The following is a 26,610-nucleotide window of genomic DNA, read 5'->3' as shown; positions in this document are numbered from 1 at the left end:
CACTGTAACCGTTCAGTCTGCCGTTACCATAGTAACACTGGACCCCCAGCTTGGCACTGATTGTAACCGCATTAACAGGGGTAAACGGGACCCCATCATGTGGGAGGGGGGCACCGGTGCCTCCAGAGTGGGGTCAAAGAGAGCAGGGGTGCGGGCTGTGGTGGCGCTGATTGGACTGCTCTACCGCTCCAGACAACACAGAGAGAGGGAGAGAGAGGGGGAGAGAGAGGACGAGTGGTGGGTAAACTCAACTCCTCTTTTCATGAAGGTGGTGTTTGAGGATGGGCATGTGTGTGTGTGCTTGTGATGAGTTGGGATCTGTGGAAGCATGTGTGTGTTTTGTGTTTGACAATGATTTTATTAGTAAGAGAGTGTTCAGTGTCTTTACTGTATTTGAACTATGTTGATAGTGTAGTTGAATTAGATTGTCAGTGTGTCTGGTGGAACTATGGCATAGATGGTGTGAATGGAGAGCAGGTGCATAGATTGAGTGCAGAATGAAAGAGTATGTTATAGCAGTAAGACAGAAGTGTGTGTGTATGCATGCCAGTATCTCTTGCACATGTCTTACACTTGTGCGTGTCTGTATGTATGTGGTAGAGTGCACTTGTGTTTGTGTGTGCGATGCAAAGTGTGTGTGAATGTGTGTAGTGGTATAAAATACTGTAAAGTCTAACTGAAGTTGCTTTTGTGGGTATCTGTACTTACCTTTACGTTTACTTCACATAAAGAAAATGTTTTCCATAACACCCACAAGTAATCGTTACATTTCGAATGCTCCATGACAGCAATATGGTCCAGTTCACGCAACCTATCAACATAAACACATTCTCATCTCTACTGCCTCTGATCTGGCTGACTCACTAAACACAAAAACTGTGTTTGTAAATGACATCTGAGTGTTTTAGTGTTCCCCTGTCTGTGCCCGTAAATGAATCAAACTAGAAAATGTAAGGAATTTATGCATAGCATTTACTTTAACTTTGTACTTTTATTCGGGTATGACCATTTAGCACTTGTTCCACTGTGTGTGTGTGTGTGTGTGTGTGTGTGTGTGTGTGTGTGTGTGTGCGTGCGTGCGTGCGTGCGTGAGTGCGTGCGTGCGTGCGTGCGTGCGTGCGTGCGTGCGTGCGTGTGTGTGTGTTAGTCCCCTATAATAGATTAAGTGTTCCTGTCTCTTTAGTAATAGTGAGTTCAGTGAAGAATCTATGCAGTCTATTTACAGAGAAAGAGCTTATGAGGGATTGGCCCGGTATTGGCCTTTGTGGGTTGGCCTTTGTGATAGAACGAGGTAGACAGAGAGAGGACCGTTTTTAAGGTGTATTGTACGAGTGATAACCGTTTTCTTGTTGCTGTTGATTGTTTTAGGAAGCAGGAGAGAGAGCTGCTGACCATCTCTAATGTTCCCCTGGCAGACTGCCCCCCCTCTCCTCCGCGCACCGCACCCCCCACCATGAAGGTAACACACACTCATGCACACACGCACACAAACATTGAAACATGCACACACGCACACACACACACACACACACACACACACACACAAGTACACACACACACACACACACACACACACACACACACACACACACACACACACACACACACACACACACACACACACACACACACACACACACACACACACGCACATAGAAACACACACGCACACATACACCCACCCACACAGGCATAGAGAATGGAGAAGGAGAGAGAACCAGTTTCCAATGGACTGCCAATCAGCATTCAGGGCTCAAACCACACAGTTTATAGTAGCTGTTCGAGTACAGTCTACAGTCAGGGTCTATTTCAGTGAAATGCTGGGTCATCCGAGTCCGGCCTGGGAGGAAGTGATGTGTCTCTGCTGCTTCTGCAGCCAGAGATACTGGATATAATGACGAGATTATTATTATTATTATTATATTAGATGCTTGTGTCTCCACCCTAACAATTGGATTCGTTGACCACAGAGTGGAATGGCGGGCTGTCAAGCTCCTGCCTATTCCTCTCTTTGGATTGGTGGATACATCTCGTTATTTTAATACATTTTAGAATATTCTATGAGGGGTATTGACATATTAAATGGAGAATGAGATGCTATGCTAGCCTCATGAATATGCATAGATCATCTCGAATTTCAACAGGGACAACTCCGATACAAAGTGTTTTTTCTCAAAGTTGCCGGGATGTCACTTGCATCACATTTATATCAGTACACTCGTAACAACCTAAGCATTACCAAACTTCTAATCGATCAAATAAGCCTCATGTATCAAAATAACAATACATTTTTATCTTGACTAAATTCAACACTCTCTCATTGATCCTCATACAAAAACTCCTCACTTGGCAGTATGCCAAGATGTTTTCACTTGGACAGATTTTGGACTGAGTAAAACTTCTTGCTCTGCCTCTTCCTCTCCGCTGCAGTTCAGTCAGGACCAGGAAGTGATGTGAGAAGAAGCGATGTCAGAGAAATGGCCCAAAAAATGACTTTAAAAAGAGTGAGAAAGAATCTCACCTCTCTCTCTCTCTCTCTCTCTCTCTCTCTCTCCAGTCTGCCCATTTCTTCGACATGATGGAGAAGATGGAGGTAAGCATGGAACTCCTGCCGTCTGTGTCTGTCTGATTAATAACCCAGAATCCTCCAGGTGACAACAGAACTGATAATAATGTCATAGGTCAAAGGATACCATGAGGTCATCAGGGGGTTCACGACCTTTGACACTCCCCATAATGCATTGTCAGTCATTATATATAGCAACAAGGTTTCAGAACCACTCACTCTACACTCTTACTACTATGCTTTTAATATTCTGTTATTTGTGCTTTCTAACGCCGACAACCCTTATTCTCATAAATCACAACTCCAAACATCTCACCCTCATAAATATCCAACATCCTTTCCCTAAACCTCTATCCCTTACATCCTAACCCCTTGCTTCCAAATCACACCATACCGACCTACCCAACCCCCCAACCCTCTGCCCCTGACCTCTAACATCTACCCCATACATTGCACGTATTACCCCTAACTCCCCTAAGCAGGTACCAGAGGTAGCAGAAAAAACAGTGGCTGGTCCTCAGAGACTGAAGGTGTGGACAGCCTGTCTGTCTGTCTGTCTGTCTGTCTGTCTGTCTGTCTGTCTGTCTGTCTGTCTGTCTGTCTGTCTGTCCTCATATCTATCCTTTCACTGAATATACTGTATATAGTGGAAATAGACTATGAATGACTTTCATACCTCTTTATTTACAAACTCATATTCTCTGTTGTCATTCATTCATTTAGGTCCTTATCCCATTCACCAATGATTTGAAAAGTCAAGTAAAGTTTATTGGAGCTTTTAGTTCAGACAGTAATGCATGTGAGTTTGCTTGTCTTTGTGGTATAAAAACATAAAGGACTAATTTATTCATACTACATTGTTACAAGAGAAAGACAAAAAACACCTCATGGTCATATTTATTTTATGTCGAGCTCATCTTGTCCTTTGTGTTAGCTGCTTTTCAAATCTTTGTACAGACTACTGTGTGTGTGTGTTGTATGTACAGCCGAACCTGATTCCACTCTCTCTTACAGGATGACTACATCCCATACCCCAGGATAGAGGAGGTACGTCAGCAAACTGATAATATGCACACACACACACACACACACACACACACACACACACACACACACACACACACACACACACACACACAAATGATGGTTCTTACTCTGTTATTTGTCTCTGCCCAGGTGCTGGAGAGGGGTGGGCCGTACCCCCAGGTGATCCTGCCAGAGTTTGGGGGATACTGGATTGAGGACCCTGACGCCCTCGTCCCCACACCCCCTTCTCGGTACCCCAGCCTGTGTGACAGGGGGGACGATGGAGGGGGAGGAGAAGGGGAAGAGGGGGACGCTGCCCTAGTGGGTTATGGGTACCGGCTGGAGAGTAATGACGCAGCACGCGCCTACAGGAAGCACTTCCTGGGCAAGGTCAGTGCCATGGGAACACATCACTTTTTTCTCTGACATGTAACATGTCAATAATTGAAATACTGTGCTGCCTAATGTGCCTCCCAAAATGCACCATATTCCCAATATGCATTCAGAGTGTATTCACACCACTCAACTTTTTCAATATTTTGTTGTGTTACAAAGTGGGATTAAAATGTATTTAATTGTCATTTTTTTGTCAACGATCTACACAACCTACTCTGTAATGTTGGCGGCAGGTAGCCTAGTGGTTAGAGCATTGGGCCAGTAACTGACTTGCGTTGGGCCAGTAACTGACTTGCCTAGGTAAAAAAAAGGTTACACAAATTCTAACATTTGTTAAGAAATATATATATATATATATATATGTAGATGTATTTTGATTAGATATTTATTCAACCCCCTGAGTCAATAGAATTACCTTTGGCACCGATAACAGCTGTGAGTTTTTCTGGGTAAGTCTCTAAAGAGCTTTACACACTTGGATTGTGGAACATTTGGCCTTTATTGTTTTAAACATTCTGCATGCTCTGTCAAATTGGTTGTTGTCAAATTATTTTAAAAATTCTTCGAGCTCTGTCAAATTGGTTGTTAATAATTGCTAGACAACCATTTTCAAGTCTTGCCATAGATTTTCAAGCAGATTTAAGTCAAAGCTCTAACTCGGCCACTCACTCTCTTCTTGATAAGCAAATCCAGTGTAGATTTTCCCTTGTGTTTTAGGTTACTGTCCTCCTGAAAGGTAAATTCATCTCCCAGAGTTTGATGGAAAGCAGACTGAACCAGGTTTTTCTCTAGGGTTTTGACTGTGCTTAGCTCAATTCCGTTTTTTTTTTTATCCAGAAAAACTCCAACGGTCCTTAACGATTACAAGCATACCCATAACATCATGCAGCCACCACTATGCTGAAAGTATGGAGAGTGGTACTCAGTAATGTGTTGACCTAGATTTGCCCCAATCACAGCACTTTGTATTCAGGACAAAAAGTGCATTGCTTTTGCCACATTTTTTGGCAGTATTACTTTAGTGCCTTGTTGCAAACAGGATGCATGTTTTTATTTTTTATTTTTTTGTACAGGCTTCCTTCTTTTCACTCTGTCAATTAGGTTATCATTGTGGAGTAACTACGATGGTGTTGATCCAACCTCAGTTTTCTTCTATCACATCCATTAAACTCTGTAACTGTTTTAAAGTCCCCATTGGCCTCATGGTGAAATCCCTGAGCAGTTTCCTTCCTCTCTGGCAACTGAGTTAGGAAGGACGCCTGTATCTTTGGAGTGACTAGATGTACTGATACACCATCCAAAGTGTAATTAATAACTACAAAATGCTTAAAGGGATATTCAATGTCTGCATTTTCTTATTTTTATCCATCCACCAGTAGGTGCCCTTTTTTGTGAGGCATTGGAAAACCTCCCTGGTCTTTGTAGTTGAAGCTGTGTTTGATATTCACTGCTTGACTGAAAGACCTTGGACCCCTACAAATCAGCCGGCCTAGACATTCTGGACTCTTTCTTTCTAAAAATGATCTGCCGAAATTGTTGCAACCCCTATTACTAGCCTGTTCAACCTCTTTTTCGTGTCGTCTGAGATTCCCAAAGATTGGAAAGAGGGGGACACTCTTGACCCAAACTGCTGCAGACCTATTTCTATCCTACCCTGCTTTTCTAAGGTCTTCGAAAGCCAAGTCAACAAACAGATTACCGACCATTTCGAATCCCACCGCACCTTCTCCGCTATGCAATCTGGTTGGTCATGGGTGCACCTCAGCCACGCTCAAGGTCCTAAACAATATCATAACCGCCATCGATAAGAAACAATACTGTGCAGCCATATTCATTGACCTGGCCAAGGCTTTCGACTTTGTCAATCACCACATCCTCATCGGCAGACTCGATAGCCTTGGTTTCTCAAATGATTGCCTCGCCTGGTTCACCAACTACTTCTCTGATAGAGTTCAGTGTGTCAAATCGAGGGCCTGTTGTCCGGGCCTCTGGCAGTCTCTATAGGGGTGCCACAATGTTCAATTCTCGGGCCGACTCTCTTCTCTGTATAATTCAATGATGTCGCTCTTGCTGCTGGTGAGTCTCTGATCCACCTCTATGCAGACGACACCATTCTGTATTCTTCTGGCCCTTCTTTGGACATTGTGTTAGCAACCCTCCAGACAAGCTTCAATGCCATACAACTCTCCTTCCGTGGCCTCCAACTGCTCTTAAATACAAGTCAAACTAAATGCATGCTCTTCAACCGAATGCTGCCTGCACCTGCCCGCCCGTCCAGCATCACTACTCTGGATGGTTCTGACTTAGAATATGTGGACAACTACAAATACCTAGGTGTCTGGTTAGACTGTAAACTCTCCTTCCAGACTCACATCAAACACCTCCAATCCAAAGTTAAATCTAGAATTGGCTTCCTATTTCGCAAACAAAGCATCCTTTACTCATGGTGCCAAACAATACCCTCGTAAAACTGACAATCCTACCGATCCTACCGATCCTACCGATCCAGGTATATCTCTCTGGTCATCCCCAAAACCAATTCTTCCTTTGGCCGCCTCTCCTTCCAGTTCTCTGCTGACAATGACTGGAACGAACTACAAAAAGCTCTGAAACTGGAAACACTTATCTCCCTCACTAGCTTTAAGCACCAGCTGTCAGAGCAGCTCACAGATTACTGCACCATAGCCCATGTATAATTTATCCCAAACAACTACCTCTCCCCTATTTATATATTTTGCTCCTTTGCACCCCATTATTTCTATTTCTACTTTGCACATTCTTTCACTGCCTTTCTACCATTCCAGTGTTTTACTTGCTATATTGTATTTACTTCGCCACCATAGCCTTTTTTTCCCCTTTACCTCCCTTATCTCACCTAATTTGCTCACATTGTATATATATTGTATATATATTTTTCTACTGTATTATTGACTGTATGTTTGTTTTACTCCATGTGTAACTCTGTGTTGTATGTGTCGAACTGCTTTGCTCACGGAGTGAGTCCATGCAACTAATTATGTGACTTGTTAAGCACATTGTACTCCTGAATTTATGTAGGCTTGAGATGACAAAGGACGTTGAATACTTATTGACTCAAGACTATTATGAAAAACATAATTCCACATCGGTGTTATAGGGTACTGTGGGTAGGCCAGTGACAAAAAAAATATATATTTAATCCATTTTAAAAAGTCTAGGGGTATGAATAGTCTCTGAAGGGACTATAGTGCACTATTTTTGACCAGAGCCCTATGGGTCTTCTACTTTCTGTTAATAATGCATCACATTCTGACCGTTCTCTCTGACTCTGTAGAGTATAAACACTTACACTGTCCTGTTCTTTCAGTGTTACGTACTGTTCACGTTGTCCTATATATTTTTGTGCTTGTCTGTCTGTCTCCTATAAATGTTGTCCTATTCCCGCTCTATGTGATAGGACCACTTGAATTTTTACTGCACGGCCAGTTGTCATGGCAACCTCATTCTGTCTGTGAAACATGAGGAAGTGAAGAGTCAGGAGTATCTGCATGTCATCCTCAGGTAAGTAAAACAACACACCTTAACACACCTGAACACACCGTAACACAACGGATCATTACACTCCGTTTGTGACAGCTCACTCTTAACATGAGTAAGAAAAACATGCACAATTTCAAATCAAATTGTATTTGTCACATGCACCGAATACAACAGGTGTAGTAGACCTTGCAGTGAAATGCTTACTCACAAGCCCTAACCAACAATGCAGTTTTAAGAAAAATAAGAGTTGAGAAAAATATTTACTAAACAAACTAAAGTTTAAAATGTTATGTACAGGGGGTACCGGAGTCAATGTACAGGTTTGAGGTAATATGTACATTTACATTTACATTTAAGTCATTTAGACATTTACATTTACATTTAAGTAATTTAGCAGACGCTCTTATCCAGAGCGACTTACAAATTGGTGCATTCACCTTATGACATCCAGTGGAACAGTCACTTTACAATAGTGCATCTAAATCTTAAAGGGGGGTGAGAAGGATTACTTATCCTATCCTAGGTATTCCTTAAAGAGGTGGGGTTTCAGGTGTCTCCGGAAGGTGGTGATTGACTCCGCTGTCCTGGCGTCGTGAGGGAGTTTGTTCCACCATTGGGGGCCAGAGCAGCGAACAGTTTTGACTGGGCTGAGCGGGAACTGTACTTCCTCAGTGGTAGGGAGGCGAGCAGGCCAGAGGTGGATGAACGCAGTGCCCTTGTTTGGGTGTAGGGCCTGATCAGAGCCTGGAGGTACTGAGGTGCCGTTCCCCTCACAGCTCCGTAGGCAAGCACCATGGTCTTGTAGCGGATGCGAGCTTCAACTGGAAGCCAGTGGAGAGAGCGGAGGAGCGGGGTGATGGAGAGAACTTGGGAAGGTTGAACACCAGACGGGCTGCGGCGTTCTGGATGAGTTGTAGGGGTTTAATGGCACAGGCAGGGAGCCCAACAGCGAGTTGCAGTAATCCAGACGGGAGATGACAAGTGCCTGGATTAGGACCTGCGCCGCTTCCTGTGTGAGGCAGGGTCGTACTCTCCGGATGTTGTAGAGCATGAACCTACAGGAACGGGCCACCGCCTTGATGTTAGTTTAGAACGACAGGGTGTTGTCCAGGATCACGCCAAGGTTCTTAGCGCTCTGGGAGGAGGACACAATGGAGTTGTCAACCGTGATGGCGAGATCATGGAACGGGCAGTCCTTCCCCGGGAGGAAGAGCAGCTCCGTCTTGCCGAGGTTCAGCTTGAGGTGGTGATCCGTCATCCACACTGATATGTCTGCCAGACATGCAGAGATGCGATTCGCCACCTGGAAGGGGGAAAGGAGAAGATTAATTGTGTGTCGTCTGCATAGCAATGATAGGAGAGACCATGTGAGGTTATGACAGAGCCAAGTGACTTGGTGTATAGCGAGAATAGGAGAGGGCCTAGAACAGAGCCCTGGGGGACACCAGTGGTGAGCGCGTGGTGAGGAGACAGATTCTCGCCACGCCACCTGGTAGGAGCAGACCTGTCAGGTAGGACGCAATCCAAGCGTGGGCGCGCCGGAGATGCCCAACTCGGAGAGGGTGGAAGGAGGATCTGATGGTTCACAGTATCGAAGGCAGCCGATAGGTCTAGAAGGATGAGAGCAGAGGAGAGAGAGTTAGCTTTAGCGGTGCGGAGCGCCTCCGTGATACAGAGAAGAGCAGTCTCAGTTGAATGACTAGTCTTGAAACCTGACTGATTTGGATCAAGAAGGTCATTCTGAGAGAGATAGCGGGAGAGCTGGCCAAGGACGGCACGTTCAAGAGTTTTGGAGAGAAAAGAAAGAAGGGATACTGGTCTGTAGTTGTTGACATCGGAGGGATCGAGTATAGGTTTTTTCAGAAGGGGTGCAACTCTCGCTCTCTTGAAGACGGAAGGACGTCAGCGGTCAGGGATGAGTTGATGAGCGAGGTGAGGTAAGGGAGAAGTACATGTAGGCAAGGGTAAAGTGACTACACATAGATAATAAACAACGAGTAGCAGCAGCGTTTAAAAAAGTCTGGGTGAGCATTGTATTAGCTGTTCAGCAGTCTTATGGCTTGGGCTAGAAGCTGTTAAGCCTTTTGTCTCCAGTACCACTTGCCGTGCGGTAGCAGAGAGAACAGTCTATTTACTAAGGTTGCTGGAGTCTTTGGCAATTTTTAGTGCATTCCTCTGACAGCGCCGGTATAGAGGTCCTGGATGGCAGGGAGCTTAGCCCCAGTGATGTACTGGGCCGTACGCACTACCCTCTGTAGCGCCTTGCGGATGGAGGCAGAGCAGTTGCCATACAATGCATCTCTCTCTCTCTCTCTCTCTCTCTCTCTCTCTCTCTCTCTCTCTCTCTCTCTCTCTCTCTCTCTCTCTCTCTCTCTCTCTCTCTCTCTCTCTCTCTCTCTCTCAGGTCTAGGATGAAAACAATGTATGATAGGATCTCTCTAGCAGAACTTCCTGAGCTGCCTAGTGTCCCTGAACTAGCCAAGGTAACCAAACCACTACATAGTTACTACAGAAACCACAGGGGACCACCATATTTCTGGAGGATTTGGCAAACTATGAATATTGTTGAATTATCTTGGTTCATTGAGATAAGATCTAGCTATGTACAGTGTACGTACATATCTTCCTAACTAAATCTTGTGTGTTTCGGTGTGTTCATAACTTGTTGTGTGTTCAGCTGCTGTGTGAGGATGCTGTTGGTCTCAGATTTAGTCCAGCTCTGTATCCCAAGGTGAGCTCACAGAAATACATGCAGTATATCACACCATGACCAACAACATTGCTCTAAGTGATTACTCTGCATATTTACCAGGCCTCCCAACTTATAGTGAGCTATGATGAACATGAGGTGAACACCACCTTCAAGTTTGGGGTCATCTACCAGAGGTTTGGACAGGTGAGTTTTGCTCTGTGTGTGTGCTGGAGTCTAGCTATCCTGTTTAGGTTTTAATAACAAACCAAAAAATAAATCTAACACTATTCTCTCTTTCTCAATATCTGTCTGTCAGGTTTCGGAGGAAGAGTTGTTTAGAAACAGTGAGGAGACACCAGCCTTCACTGAGTTCCTCAGTTTACTGGGAGAGACTGTAGACCTACAGGACTTTAAAGGGTAAGAGGGGGGGGGGTAAAGAGAGAGAGAGAGAGGGGGGGGAGGGGGAGAGAGTAGCCATCGCGCATAGAGAGATGAACCCGAAGAAGAGTCCCCTAAGCAAGCTGGTCCTGGGGCACTGTTCACAAACACAAACAGACCCCACAGAGACCCAGGACAGCAACACAATTAGACCCACCCAAATCATGAGAAAACAAAAAGATAATTACTTGACACATTGGAAAGAATTAACAAAAGAAACAGCGCAACCTAAAATGCTATTTGGCCCTAAACAGCATAATACCTGACCATTGTGACTGACCCAAAGTTAAGGGAAACTTTGATTACGTACAGACTCAGTGAGCATAGCCTTGCTATTGAGAAATGTCATCGTAGGCAGACCTGGCTCTCAAGAGAATACAGGCTATGTGCACACTGCCCACAAAATGAGATGTAAACTGAGCTGCACTTCCTAACCTCCTCCAAAATGTATAACAACATTTGAGACACATATTTCGCTCACAAAGAATTCAAAAACAAACCCAATTTTGATAAACTCCCATATCTACTAGGTGAAATACCACAGTGTGCCATCACAGCAGCAAGAGTTGTGACCTGTTGCCACAAGAAAAAGGCAACCAGTGAAGAACAAACACCATTGTAAATACAACCCATATTTAGGTTTATTTATTTTCCCTTTTGTACTTTAATTATTTACACAGCATTACAAATCAAATCAAAGTGTATTTATCACGTGCGCCGAATACAACAGGTATTTCACCTTACAGTGAAATGCTTACTTACAGGCCCTAACCAACAGTGCAATTTTTAAGTACAACACTGTATATAGACATAATATGACATTTTTAATGTCTTTATTCTTTTGGAACTTCTCTGAGTGTAATGTTTACTGTTCATTTGTATTGTTTAATTCACTTTTGTTTATTATCTACTTCACTTGCTTTGGTATTGCTAACATATGTTTCCCATTCCAATAAAGCCCTAGAATTGAAATTGAATTGAGAGGGGGGGTGAAGAGAGACACAGAGAGTGAGAGAAAGAGAGAGAGAGACACAGAGAGAGACAGGGGGGTAAAGACAGAGAGAGAGAGATAATTGGAAGAGGGAGTGAGTGAGAATAAGTGGTAGAGGGAGGAAGAAAGAGAAAGAAAGAGAGAGAGAATGGGAGTTGACGGTGAGAGGTAAAGAAATGAGAAGTTAAGAATAACACAGGCTCTAATCCTAACCCCCTGTTCGTTCTCTCCCTGTCCCTGTAGGTTCCGTGGTGGTCTGGATGTGTGTCATGGTCAGACAGGCTCACAGTCGGTCTACACAGACTACAGAGAACAGGAGATCATGTTCCATATCTCTACTAAGCTGCCCTACACAGAGGGAGACAGGCAACAGGTACACACACACACCTAAAATCCTACATGTAACGGCACACACCTTTCTGAAAACGTATGGTTATTTGCGTAACCCCGGTTCTCTGATAATTTGATTGAGATGTATCACATGTGGGGGTTCGCCAGGACCGCCTACTCTCTCTGTAGAAAAGGCAGGCCCTTTCAACCTGATAGGCAGCCCTGTCAATCACCCTTAACACCCCTGTTCCTTCAACCAATCAGGGCACTTGGATATGCTGCAGGACCTCACCTCCCCTCACCTCTAGTTAGTGCACGTTTTGTCATGGCAAGAGCAGCAAATAGTTGTGTTGCTGATGGACTTTCGCATGTTGTTCATAACTGAAATGTTGTGCATACATTGACATGTCAGTGTTGGAAATGGTGTATATTGTGTTGTGCAATGCCTGTCCTGGGGAGGACTAGGCCTACCTGTCAGGTCTAAGCATTTGAGTGAAGTTTGTGCATCTGTAACTTTCTCACTCATCATTACTCACGATTCATTCAGAACTATTCGTAATCATGCTGCATCTCAATTTAGCGCATCCGCCAATGGCGGCCTTCCACATCTGTGGTGAAAGGTGACAGAGCTAGAGTGGTGTTTGTCAGAACATGAGACACCCCGGAAATCGGTCTTCTCATCAAAACTTCTGTAGCTTCTGAACGGTTTGACCAACAGTCTAATATGACCACTCAATGGAAAGATGAGAATCTCGTCTGAAGGTAGCCCAGTACCAGTTCTTTTTAAATTATGGGAGCGTACACTAAGTATACAAAACATTAAGAACACCTTCCTAATATTGAGTTGCAAGTGCAACGCTATTTGGCTGGCAGCCACACAAGTAAATGAGCTTACAAAGAAAAAGCAAGGTATTTTTTGCAAAAATGATGAATATTTATCATAGAAATAATGTGGTCAGCTACATTTCCTAATGTTTTGCATAAAGTTAATATTGCATTTTACTGGACAAAAGTAGGCTGGCTACACCAAGAAAAGTACAAGGGAAAAGTAGCTACACATCAGTCAGAGCGCTGTCTGCTCATAAATGGCCCGTTTGTAAATTCACATGAGTGAAGAAGTGCAGCTGAAGCCCAAAATGAATCTAATGCCAGGCAGAAATCACAATAAGAAGCATTTAGTTGTGCGTTTATAAAACACAGCAAGTTATTTCTTATGTGTTTTATATATTTTATCTGTGTGAAAAGCAAAGAATTCTGCATTAACGTGATCCCCAAGTTTAACTTGATAGTTACTAAGTGGCTGAATTGATAAGGTGACAGGGCCTCATATTGTGTTAGCTGTGTTTGAGAAGTCAAAGCGCTTTGGATGAGTCAGCTGTACAGCTGCCTCAGCTATCTTTTTATTTCCAGTTCTCAGCCTACTCCTCCCCATCTTCTCTGAGCAGAGCAGGCAGCCAGTTGCTCTAGGAAATCCAGACTACATAGACACAGCATGCTCCAGAGACAGTACTGTTTATCCTTAACAAGCATGTGTCAAAATGTTGTTTATTTGCACAATGACATTTGGGTGGCTCCTACCTACAGTTGAAGTTGGAAGTTTACATACACTTAGGTTGGAGACATTAAAACTCATTTTTCAACCACTCCACACATTTCTTGTTAACAAATTATAGTTTTGGCAAGTCGGTTCGGACATGTACTTTGTGCATGACGCAAGTAATTTTTCCAACAATTGTTTAAAGTCAGATTATTTCACTAATAATGTATTGTATCACAATTGCAGTGGGTCAGAAGTTTACAAACACTAAGTTGACTGTGCCTTTAAACAGCTTGGAAAATTCCAGAAAATGATGTCATGGCTTTAGAAGCTTCTGATAGGCTAATTGACATCAATTGAGTCAATTGGAGGTGTACCTGTGGATGTATTTCAAGGCCTACCTTCAAACTCAGTGCCTCTTTGCTTGACATCATGGGAAAATCAAAAGAAATCAGCCAAGACCTCAGAAAAAAATTGTAGACCTCCATAAGTCTGGTTCATCCTTGGGAGCAATTTCCAAATGCCTGACGGTACCATGTTCATCTGTACAAGCAAAGGTATGCAAGTATAAACACCATGGGACCACGCAGCCGCCATACCGCTCAGGAAGGAGACCCGTTCTGTCTCCTAGAGATGAACGTACTTTGGTGCGAAAAGTGCAAATCAATCCCAGAACAACAGCAAAGTACCTTGTGAAAATGTTGGAGGAAACAGGTACAAACGTATCTATATCCACAGTAAAATGAGTCCTATATTGACATAACCTGAACGGCCGCTCAGCAATGAAGAAGCCACTGCTCCAAAACCGCCATAAAAAAGCCAGACTACGGTTTGCAACTGCACATGGGGACAAAGATCGTACTTTTTTGGAGAAATGTCCTCTGGTCTGATGAAACAAAAATAGAACGCCATCCCAACCGTGAAGTGCGGGGTGGCAGCATCATGTTGTGAGGGTGCTTTGCTGAAGGAGGGACTGGTGCACTTCGCAAAATAGATGGCTTCATGAAGCAGGAAAAGTATGTGGATATATTGAAGCAACATCTCAAGACATCAGTCAGGAAGTGAAAGCTTGGTTCCAAATGTGTCTTCCAAATGGACAATGACCCCAAACATACTTCCAAGTTGTGGCAAAATGGTTTAAGGACAACAAAGTCAATGTATTGGAGTGGCCATCACAAAGCCCTGACCTCAATCTTTCAGAAAATGTGTGGACAGAACTGAAAAAGCGTGTGCGAGCAAGGAAGCCTAAAAACCTGACTCAGTTACTCCAGCTTTGTCAGGAGGAATGGGCCAAAATTCAAAGCTTGTGGAAGGCTACCCGAAGCGTTTGACCCAAGTTAAACAATGTAAAGGCAATTCTACCAAATACTAATTGAGTGTATGTAAACTTCTGACCCACTGGGAATGTGATGAAAGAAATAAAAGCTGAAATAAATCATTCTCTCTCTTATTATTCTGACATTTCACATTCTTAAAATAAAGTGAAGAGCCTAACTGACCTAAAACAGGGAATTTTTACTTGGATTAAATGTCAGGAATTGTGAAAACTGAGTTTAAAATGTATGTTTAAATGTATGCTAAGGTGTATGTAAACTTCAACTGTATATATGTAAAACTTTATGAGCCTCTCTTTGCGCTCTTTAGAATATTTACCTAGCAGCTTCCAGTGAATCTCTCAATTTGTGCTAATTTCAGCATTCTGTTAATAGACACCCAATGGGATTTTTTGTGGGCTTTTTTGGTGCCCCCTTGTGTTCTAAGCCGGTAATACTGTAAATCCTGGGATGAGAGAAGGACGGTATACCGCCCAACTCTAGACTCAAGTGCTTCACACAGTGGTGTCAAGTTGACTTAATGTCCTTTGGGTGGTGGACAATTCATGATACACACATCAGCATGAAAAACCCAGCAGCGTTGCAATTGTTACTACTAAGTCACATCAAATCAAATTGTATTAGTCACATGTGCTGAATACAACGAGTGTAGAAGACAAGGTGAGCGCTACCATCAGTCCTGTGTCATGCCAACAGTAAAGCATCCTGATACCATTCATGTGTGGGGTTGCTTCTCAGCTAAGGGAGTGGGCTCACTCACAATTTTGCCTAAGACCACAGCCATGAATAAAGAATGATACCAACACATCCTCCGGGAGCAACTTCTCCCAACCATCCAGGAACAGTTTGGTGACGAACACTGTCTTTTCCAGCAAGATGGAGCACCTTGCCTTAAGGAAAAAGTGATAACTAAGTGGCTCGGGGAACAAAACATCAATATTTTGGGTCCATGGCCAGGAAACTCCCCAGAACTTAATCCCATTGAGAACTTGTGGCCAATCCTCAAGAGGCGGGTGGACAAACAAAAACCCACAAATGATGACAAACTCCAAGCATTGATTATGCAAGAATGGGCTGCCATCAGTCAGGATGTGGCCCAGAAGGTAATTGGCAGCATGCGAGGGTGGATTGCAGCGGTCTTGAAAAGAAGGCTCAACACTGCAAATATTGACTCTTTGCATCAACTTCATGTAATTGTCAGTAAAAGCCTTTGACACTTGTGAAATGCTTGTAATTATACTTCAGTATTCCATAGTAACATCAGACAAAAGTATCTAAAGACACTGAAGCAGCAAACTTTGTGGAAATTAATATTTGTGTCATTCTCAAAACTTTTGGCCACGAATTTATGTTGATAGTGTTGTCATTCAGCTCAACTCCGTGGAGCGTAAGATATTACAGTTTTGAATGTCCCGTTGGTAGTTTAATCGTCCTCGTTAAGTTATTTATTTATTCTCCAAAGATTGCATGTTTGCTAGAAGAATGGAAGTAAGTGGGGGTTTATTTGATCGCCTATGAATTCGCAGAAGGCAGCATGACCTCCGGACCATTTTTCTCTACCTCCTCTTCAAGCAAATCACGGGGATCTGGGCCAGTTCCCAAGAAAACGGTATATAATATACATAGCAGTATACATAGCTTTTGCCTGGTCAGTCTGTCATGGAAAGAGCAGGCGTTCATACTGTTTTGTACACTCAGTGTATTGGGAAGTAGTTTAGTGCCCCCCATTTTGTTATATCCATAAAAAAAAGTTTCTAATCTCCTGATCTCTCAGATCTAAGACTTTAAAACAAACTTCCTTTTGATTTATTTTTGGACTGTCTGTTTTTCCATGTATGAATCTGTTATTCAATGCGTTTCTATGGACTAATATCAGTAAAGGCCAAATTCAATGTTTCGTCAATTTTTAAATCAAATAGCTAAATGATGCTTGGTATGACCATCTTTAAACAAGTCCATATGTTAGCTTAGTTTATTCCTTCATTAGCATGTTTATTCCATATGTTTACACCTCTCTCTATCCATTGCATGTAGGCTTCTCATTATGAATAATTATGCTTGTGTTTTATTATTGTATGGATGAGTCCTCACGAGTGTATATATTCTTTCCCTTTTAGAACCACAAATTAAATACATTTAATGGAAGCAGATTTGTCCGTGTGTGTAACTGTGTGTGCGTCCGCGTGTGCTGACAACCAAGTATACAGATATGGGCCTGTTGTGGAAATTCACCACTAAGAACTCAAACTCAAAGTAAATGAATCAATCTTTATTATCACAGCCAGTGATAATTATCATTCATCCATCCAAGCTTGATGAAAACTCTGAAGAGGGCGTTCTCTTTCAGTCTTCTTATACTACTACCATTCATTATTCATCATTAATGTTGGTTCCTGTACGTGACTGACTGGCATCTCACAAGGCTTCTTCTCGCAAAGCTGGTACCTTGAAACTGAGATACTCCTTTTGGTTCCCAGAGCAATGTTCTGGGCGTACTGCCAATTGGTCAGAGGAGGAGGTCACAGTCACCTGCACAAACCAAGATGGAGTGAGAGGAGATGCTGTTTACAATTTAAGGCGTATCTCTTCAGACAATAAAATGTTCCCTCACAGGCCTCATGTTCTAACTAGACAACCAGTTATAGTGGGCAGATCCAATCAAATCAGCATTAAGTAACCAGCGAGCTCCAGCTAGTCCGTTTTTAATGCACCAACAGTGCATTCAGAAAGTATTGACACCCCTTGACTTTTTCCACATTTTGTGTCACTGGCCTACACACAATACCCCACAATGTCAGTGGAAAGATGTTTTTTGATTTTTTTTTATATTTAATACAAATGTAAAGCTGAAATGTCTTACAAATAAGTATTCAACCCTTTTTTTTATGACAAGCCTAAATAAGTTCAGGATTGTTGAACATGATTTTTGAATGACTACCTCATCTCTGTACCCCACACATACAATTATCTGTAAGGTCCTTCAGCCAAGCAGTGAATTTCAATGCTTCAATGCTTCTGTGGGTCGTTCTGGATTGGAGTCTGTTAGATGAATGAATGTCATGTAAATGTTGAGCAGCTTCACTGTAAGTAGATTGTATGTTTTGTCATTCAATAATAATGATACAAATAAAGACTTGAAAATGGCAAAGTAATGATCAACAACCAACTTAACAGAGCTTGAAGAATTTTGAAATATATTGTACAATCAAGGTGTGCAAAGCTCTTAGAGACTTACCCTGAAAGACTCCCAGCTGTAATCACTGCCATCGGTGATTCTAACATGTATTGACTCAGGGGGTTGAATACTTATTTAACATTTATCTAATCAAGATACACTACATGGCCAAGAGTATGTGGACCCCTGCTCGTCGAACATCTCATTCCAAAATCATGGGTATTAATATGGAGTTGATCCTCTCTTTGCTGCTATAACAGCCTCCACTTTTCTGGGAAGGCTTTCCACTAGATGTTGGAACAATGCTGTGGGGACTTGCTTCCATTCAGCCACGAGCATTAATGAGGTCGGGGACTGATGTTGGGTGATTACCCCTGGCTCGCATTCGCCATTCCAATTTATCCCAAAGGTGTTGAGGTTGAGGTGAGGGCTCTGTGCATGCCAGCCAAGTTTTTCCACACCGATCTCAACAAATCATTTCTGTATGGACCTCACGGGAGCATTGTCATGCTGAAACAGCAAACGGGCTTCCCCAAACTGTTGCTACAAATTTGGAAGCACATAATCATCTAGAATGTAATTGTATGCTGTAGCATTAAGATTTCCCTTAACTGGAACTAAGGGGCCTAGCCCGAACCATGAAAAACAGCAACAGATCATACATCAAACGTTACAGTTGGCACTATGTATTGGGGCAGGTAGCGTATTCCTGGCATCCACCAAACCCAGATTCGTCCGTCGGACTACCAGATGGTGAAACGGGATTCATCACTCCAGAGAACGTTTCCACTGCTCCAGAGTATAATGGCGGCAAGCTTTACACCACTCCAGCCGATGTTTGGCATTGCACATGGTGATCTTAGGCTTGTGCGTGGCTGCTCGGCCATGGAAACCCATTTCATGAAGCTCCTGACAAACAGTTATTATGCTGACATTGCTTTCAGAAGCAGTTTGGACTTCGGTAGTGAGTGTTGCAATGGAAGACAGATGATTTTTACGCGTTACGCGCTTCAGCACTCGGTGGTCCCGTTCTGTGAGCTTGTGTGGTCTACCACTTTGCAGCTGAACTGTTGTTGCCCCTAGACGATTCCATTTCATAATAACAGCACTTACAGTTGACCATCTCTAGCAGGGCAGACATTTGACGAACTGACTTGTTGGAAAGGTGGCATCTTATGACTGTACCACATTCAAAGTCACTGAGGTCCTCAGTAAGGTCATTCTACTGCTAATGTTTGTCTATGGAGATTGCATGGCTGAGTGCTCAATTTTATACACCTGTCAGCAATAGGCTGAATCAACTAATTTAAAATGTTAGAATTTTTTTCCTCTTTGACATTACAGAGTATTTTGAGGCGATTGTTGACAAACAAATGACAATTAAATCACTTTTAATCACACTTTGTAACGCAACAAAATGTGGAAAAAGTCAAGGGGTGTGAATTAATTCTGGCGAGAGAGGAGAGACCATCACTTCCATAAAAGGATCCACTCTCCCGCCCTTTGGTTATTCTCAAGCATGCTTATCTTGCTATGAATGCAGTGATACATCGCACTCTTATTATGAGCGAACCGGGGTTACATAATCTTAAATTGTCTTTCAGTTACCAAACCCATTCACAGGATTGGTTAAACTCTTGAGGTCTCGCGTGTCTCCACCGAATTAGGAAAATCCGCCTTCAGTTTCTGGGTAAGGCGACAGAGGAAAAGCCATAGGCTCCAAGGTGCGACAAGGGGAAAAGGTTGACCCAGCCCAAAAATGGGGTTAGGTAATTAAACCTGAAAAACCCCTGTATATACTGTGGGCATGAACAGTGACTGGTAGAGCACAGTCCACCCACACGCTTAGGGACGCTAAGGGCAGTAGTAAAGCGAAAGAAGGAGGACTATTATGTCTTCACACTTTCCAGTGGTTAATAGCTGCTGTGAAATGATTTTAAGCACAATAGACATGTCCCAGAATGAGCTAAAAGCTTAGAGTCTGGGTGTAAACGACGTGGCCCCCTTAGAGACTACAGTTATGGATAAACTATCACTGGCCGTGCCCGAATACCCATACTAGAAAACTGCATACTCATTTCTGTGTTTTATCAAGTAGAATTCACTCGTCTTTTCTGAACTTTGACAGCAATCAGATAAATTGATGCTCTGTACCAAAATGAACGAATGGCGGAAGTCAATGTAATCGCACATTCGATGACACATTTAGAAGAGTATTTTCAAAATCTCACATGCTATACTAACAGTTTTATAGTATGTGAAATTGTTTAAATAGTACTCGATGTGTCTCTACACCTTCTCGGTAAGTACTTCTTAGTTACGGAACATCTGAGGGTTGCTGATGTTGGGAATACCCTGGCTTCAGAGAGCATGTTTTATGATACAGGAGTTGGCCAATTCCCTACATGTGATACATCGAAACAAGTATTATAATTTTTTTGTACTTTTATTTAAATCAGGGGAGACCAGTATGGATATTCGGACGGCCACTGTCAGTGCCTCGGTAGGCCGAGAAAGTGGAAAAATGACCTTATCAAAGTTGAACCTTCTCTCCAGCCAAAATATCCTGCAAGGTGCATAGGACCATGGAAAACAGAGTGTAGGAAGGTACCATCTCCACGACAAAAACACACCAAAAATGCACCAACATGCGGATGTCACACTTCTGCTGCATGGTGGAGACTTTAGTTAAGTCACCGTTGGCTATTGAAAGTAGAACCCAGTAGAAAATGGGTGATTTCATAGCGAACTTAAGCTTGTATCAAATCAAATCAAATGTATTTATATAGCCCTTCGTACATCAGCTGATATCTCAAAGTGCTGTACAGAAACCCAGCCTAAAACCCAAAACAGCAAGCAATGCAGGTTTAGAAGCACGGTGGCTAGGAAAAACTCCCTAGAAAGGCCTAAACCTAGGAAGAAACCTAGAGAGGAACCAGGCTATGTGGGGTGGCCAGTCCTCTTCTGGCTGTGCCGGGTGGAGATTATAACAGAACATGGCCAAGATGTTAAAATGTTCATAAATGACCAGCATGGTCGAATAATAATAAGGCAGAATAGTTGAAACTGGAGCAGCAGCACGGCCAGGTGGACTGGGGACAGCAAGGAGTCATCATGTCAGGTAGTCCTGGGGCATGGTCCTAGGGCTCAGGTCCTCCGAGAGAGAGAAAGAAAGAGAGAATTAGAGAGAGCATATGTGGGGTGGCCAGTCCTTTTCTGGCTGTGCCGGGTGGAAATTATAACAGAACATGGCCAAGATGTTCAAATGTTCATAAATGACCAGCATGGTCGAATAATAATAAGGCAGAACAGTTGAAACTGGAGCAGCAGCACGGCCAGGTGGACTGGGGACAGCAAGGAGTCATCATGTCAGATAGTCCTGGGGCATGGTCCTAGGGCTCAGGTCCTCCGAGAGAGAGAAAGAAAGAGAGAAGGAGAGAATTAGAGAATGCACACTTAGATTCACACAGGACACCGAATAGGACAGGAGAAGTACTCCAGATATAACAAACTGACCCTAGCCCCCCGACACATAAACTACTGCAGCATTAAATACTGGAGGCTGAGACAGGAGGGGTCAGGAGACACTGTGGCCCCATCCGAGGACACCCCATTGACAGGGCCAAACAGGAAGGATATAACCCCACCCACTTTGCCAAAGCACAGCCCCCACACCACTATCCCCTCGTAATAGTAGACAGCCCTTTGGGAGTAACTGGATTAGATATTCTGAATAGCGGCTTACTCGGGCCAATTCCCTCGAGGGTCTCAAACATGATGTTTCTCAACCATAGTTTGGAGGAGTGTTATTAGGCTACTAGTGATCGGCACCAATATGGAAAGTCTGTGTCAATTGTCTGCATTTTTTTTTTCAATTTTAAAATTGGAGACTGAAATGTGACTGACCTGCACAGCAAGGTTTCCGTACTAGTGACCAAGAAGATTTAAATTTATTGGACATTTGAGACATTTACTGGTCATCAATATGCACTGGGTGTGTAATCCATTAGGGCGTCCGCCCACACAGCCAGCGCCATTAATAAACGAGGGATGTTCGCCAAACGAGACACATTTGTGTCCTTAAAAACAGCCTACAACTAATTACAAAAACACTATTCCTTGTGTTTCGATGTGTAGCATATGCAAAAACCTATTGTTTTGTATGATATTAATATTTAAAAAATTAATATAAATGAAGAGAAGCTATGACTTAGCCCGGAGACAGAGATAGATATGTCAGATAGGCTATTGCATCTGCTATACAGATATAGAAGTACAGGAGGAGGCTAATTAGTTCATTTTCTATCAGAATATTTGTTATAAAGATAAGAATTATATTGTTTGATTATTGCAGTAACTCTGGTAGTCCTAAAGCATTCTTCCTCATTTCAAATTCAACTGTCGGTGGTTCAAATCTCAATTTAAGATCAAAAATATTTATAAATTGCTGAGGTGTTATAAAGGCGCAGGGTGAGACCCAGATGCAGACACCGGAGGCAGATGGTTTGAGTCTCTGATATTTATTGAAATACAAGGGGCAGGCAATGGGCAGGTCGGGGACAGGCAGAAGTTCATTAATCAGGTCATAGTCTGAAAGGTACAGTGGGGGCAGGCAGGCTCGAGGTCAAGGCAGGCTGAATGGTCAGGCAGGAGGGCTCAGTGTCAGGGCAGACAGAATGGGTCGGAACCGGGAAGACTAGAAAAACACACTAGGAAAGCAGGCACAGGCGCAACAGACAAACAGAGAACACAGGTATAAATACACTGGGGATAATGAGGAAAATGGACAACACAGTCAAGCACAAAGACAGGTGAAACAGGTCAGGGTGTGACAGGTGCAGTCACTTTTGAGGACAAAAGTAAAGTAATAAAACAACAGTAAAAAGACATTTGAAAAAGAGTAGCAAGGCTATATACAGACACCTGTTAGTCAGGCTTATTGAGGTAGTATGTGCATGTAGGTATCGTTAGTGACTATGCATATATGATGAACAGAGAGTAGCAGAAGCGTAAAAAGAGGGGTTGGCGGGTGGTGGGACACAATGCAGATAGCCCGGTTAGCCAATGTGCGGGAGTACTGGTTGGTCGGGTCAATTTAAGTAGTGTGTACATGAATGTATTGTTAAAGTGACTATGCATATAAGATAAACAGAGAGTAGCAGCAGCGTAAAAGAGGGGTTGGGTGGGGGGGGGTACACAATGCAAATAGTCCGGGTAACCATTTGGTTACCTGTTCAGGAGTCTTATGGCTTGAGGGTAATGAATTAAATTGTAGTACGTACTGGATGTCCTTTGGGTGGTGGACCATTCTTGATACACACAGGAAACTATTGAGTGTGAAAAACACAGCAACATTGCAGTTCTTGACACAAACCGGCTGGCACCTACTACCATACCCCGTTCAAAGGCACTTAAATATTTTGTTTTGCCCATTTACCCTCTGAATGTCTCACATACATAATCCATGTCTCAATTGTCTAAAAGCTTAAAAATCCCTATTGAACCTGTCTCCTCCCCTTCATCTACACTGATTGGATTTAACAAGCTACATCAATAAAGGGTCATAGATTTCACCTGGCTTCACCTGGTCAGTCTATGTCATGGAAAGAGCAGGTGTTGTTAATTTTTTTTATTATTCAGTGTATAAACACTGGTCATAAACCTCACATGTTTAGTGAATCTAACTACAAAGCAGATGATGCCTTCACAAACATTTGGTCAAAACATTTTCTTTCTTACCTCAAAATCTATCAAAGCCTATCACAGGGTCTTACTTCTTCACATGAGGGTTGAGGATTAAATTGAGCATGTGAACAGTGAGTCACATGATTCTAGCTTGTTCCTGATTAGAAATATTGAGTGTTACAACTATCCCATGTTACAACCATCCCCAGTCTCCCCTCCTTATAACCGTTCTTAATCTAAAAATGGAGCCCAATTAAAAAGACAGATCAAACTTATTTTAACCAACAAAAATGATATACAATAATAATAATTATAAAACAAGTGATTTATAAATATTTAACAAATAAATAAATTAAAGTTCCAAAATTGCATCCTACCTGAATAGCGAGTTGCACAGTAGCCTGCATTTGGCCAAATCAACATTCTTCTCATCTTTGTCCATTACAATATTAAAACGTGTCCATACAGAGGACACTTGTAGCAGGCTCCAGACTAACAATTTTGTTTTTCAGTTGGTAGCAACAGCGCATTCACTTTTTCTCTCTTATGCTAACATATGGAATTGTTTTAATCTAACAGAACATTTCATATTTTAAAAATGGTTTAAATGTAGCCTACCGCCCTATTCGTCCTATGCACTCGTAATGACCAATGCGCATGATCTTCTCTGTAAAATAGTCGATATTAAGCTCAACATTTGAGTTGAGAAATAAAAAGTAGACCCGTGCATTGTGCATGTGACTTGAATTCATTTGAATTATGTGAATAGCCTAATGATGATGGTGAGAGCCCAGTAACAGATTGACTGTAGTTCCCTTAAGCGTGGATTATTGTTTTCACCGTCTCTCTAAAATCACGATGTTTTGATTTATATGGTCATGTGACAAAGATAATATTTTTGTCTCTTTTATCAAAATCATTTTTTCCAAAATGAACTGTTTTATTTTCATAACTGATCAACATTCAGGTATACTATAGCCTATAGATAATATTCTGCCCATGTGAACACATTTACTTTAGGCCATATAAAAACAGCTACATGACTTAATGAAAATCAGCCAAAAGACTATATTGTTTCACATTCTTTAATAAAAGTTTCCCCTCCAAATAGGCCAACAAGGAAACTCTATGTGTCTTGATGACATTGAGTGTGCAGGGGGGTCTGTACACAGCGCAGTATCTTGCACAAAAAATATCGCCCTCTCGACAGGGTCTGAAGACCTGAAGACCAAGCAAAATCCTTCAAGGTTTGCATGTGAGAAGATTAAGCAGGCAACGGGTATCCAGTCAATATTAGGAGAGCTAGAGTAGTGAGTGACACTATTTGTGACAAAGAGAAGCGAGAATAACCAGAGGGCGGGAGAGTGGCTCCTTTTATGGAAGTGAGGGTCACCTGTCTACAACAGACACTTTTAATAGGTACTTCTGAGAGAGTAAGAGTTCCTAGCTAACCCCCACATGTCATACTTCGAAATAAGTATTTGAAAGAAACCCTGACAAAGGTAGTAGCTTGCTACCAAAACATTGGTTCGTAACTTTTGATGAAATAGAAATTGATGAGAGTAACCCCCCCCACAGCTCCAGAGGAAGCGACACATAGGAAATGACATCGTAGGAGTGGTGTTCCAGGAAGAGGCCACACCCTTCGTAGCAGACATGATCGCCTCAAACTTCCTCCACGCATTCATACTGGTGCAGGTGGACAACCCCTGTACCCAACAAACCACCTACAAGGTACTGAACAAACAAACACACTCTAACCCAGGGGTCGGCAACACCGCAAGTAATATTTTTGGGCCCCCAAAATATGTTTTTGTAAACAAATATATAATAACAAAGATTTTTTTTTTTTTGGGGGTCATTTGGTAAAATCACCAGGAATTCAACAAAACATTTTTTTAATTTTGGAAATCTGTTCCCAAGTATTCCCATGAATAAAAAAAGAGACATGATTGTATGAAATTATTGTTATTTTCGAATACAATTTATTTTTGGGCTTAGTTTTGGTCAATTTGCATTGTACAATTTATTATAATTATGTTCTGGCCCCCTGACCATCTGCGCCGATAAAAATCAGCCCATGGCTGAATCAAGTTGTCTACCCTTTCTCTAACCTAACATACACATGCACATGATGACAACTCTGGTCATGATGGTTATGATTGACAGGTGTCAGTCACGGCCCGAGAGGGTGTACCTCCATTTGGCCCGCCCCTCCCCAGTCCAGCAGTGTTTAAAAAGGTGAGAGCAGCCTGGAGAGATTTAGGAAACATGGTCTATTCCGAGAGAATTCAAATAGATTTCAGCTTATACCTATTCATGAATAATTGCTCTGGGGTTTGAGACCTTTTGTTGCATTAGTCTGTTTTTCTTCTCTCGCCCTCTCTCTTCCTCCAGGGTCCAGAGTTCAGAGAGTATCTTCTCACTAAGTTGATCAATGCAGAGAATGCCTGCTACAAGAGTGACAGATTCGCCAGGCTGGAGGTGGGTAATAAATAAGTTATTTTAATGATTATATTGTATGGTAAGCACATTGCGTACTACAGAGGGAGTCTCAGACCCACCTAAACCTAGGAGGACAACCTCAGACCCAAGCCAAAACCGTGTTTATGTGGTCTTGAATGGTCTCTCAAGTCATAGACCACAAGGTCAAGATTTGAACTCAGGTCAAATGTATAACATATTTAAGTGCATTTTATGTGGTTTATATTACTTGCGTGTGTGTAGGAGCGAACGCGGGCGGCCCTGCTCGACGGTCTACATGACGAGCTGCACAGACACACTCAGTGCATGCTGGGAGTGGGAATCGGCCCCGAGGAGGAGCGGGCGGAGAATGGACATGGCCACGGAGGACTGCTGGAGTCCATCAAGGTCAGACACACACACACACACACAACTATCTCTCTCTTTTCATGTTTCCT

General features: G+C 42.7%; 1 protein-coding gene across 2 annotated transcripts in view; it reads left to right on the top strand.

The window, feature by feature from the left end:
• LOC118366049 (rap1 GTPase-activating protein 2-like) overlaps positions 1–26,610 on the top strand; it is a 74,774-nt gene that overhangs the window by 35,525 nt on the left and 12,639 nt on the right. For both annotated transcript variants that reach the window (XM_052491698.1, XM_052491699.1), the window contains exons 3-16: positions 1,369–1,459; positions 2,558–2,593; positions 3,581–3,613; positions 3,743–3,982; positions 7,425–7,528; positions 9,912–9,990; positions 10,185–10,238; positions 10,320–10,403; positions 10,516–10,616; positions 11,872–12,001; positions 25,268–25,423; positions 25,859–25,930; positions 26,087–26,173; positions 26,417–26,560. In XM_052491698.1, the coding sequence (XP_052347658.1) occupies positions 1,369–1,459; positions 2,558–2,593; positions 3,581–3,613; positions 3,743–3,982; positions 7,425–7,528; positions 9,912–9,990; positions 10,185–10,238; positions 10,320–10,403; positions 10,516–10,616; positions 11,872–12,001; positions 25,268–25,423; positions 25,859–25,930; positions 26,087–26,173; positions 26,417–26,560 (1,411 nt within the window). The remainder of the gene's footprint in view (positions 1–1,368; positions 1,460–2,557; positions 2,594–3,580; positions 3,614–3,742; positions 3,983–7,424; positions 7,529–9,911; positions 9,991–10,184; positions 10,239–10,319; positions 10,404–10,515; positions 10,617–11,871; positions 12,002–25,267; positions 25,424–25,858; positions 25,931–26,086; positions 26,174–26,416; positions 26,561–26,610) is intronic.

Source organism: Oncorhynchus keta, chromosome 33 (genome assembly GCF_023373465.1).
Source record: "Oncorhynchus keta strain PuntledgeMale-10-30-2019 chromosome 33, Oket_V2, whole genome shotgun sequence".
NCBI lineage: Eukaryota > Metazoa > Chordata > Actinopteri > Salmoniformes > Salmonidae > Oncorhynchus > Oncorhynchus keta.
This window is presented reverse-complemented; position numbering and strand designations above follow the sequence as displayed.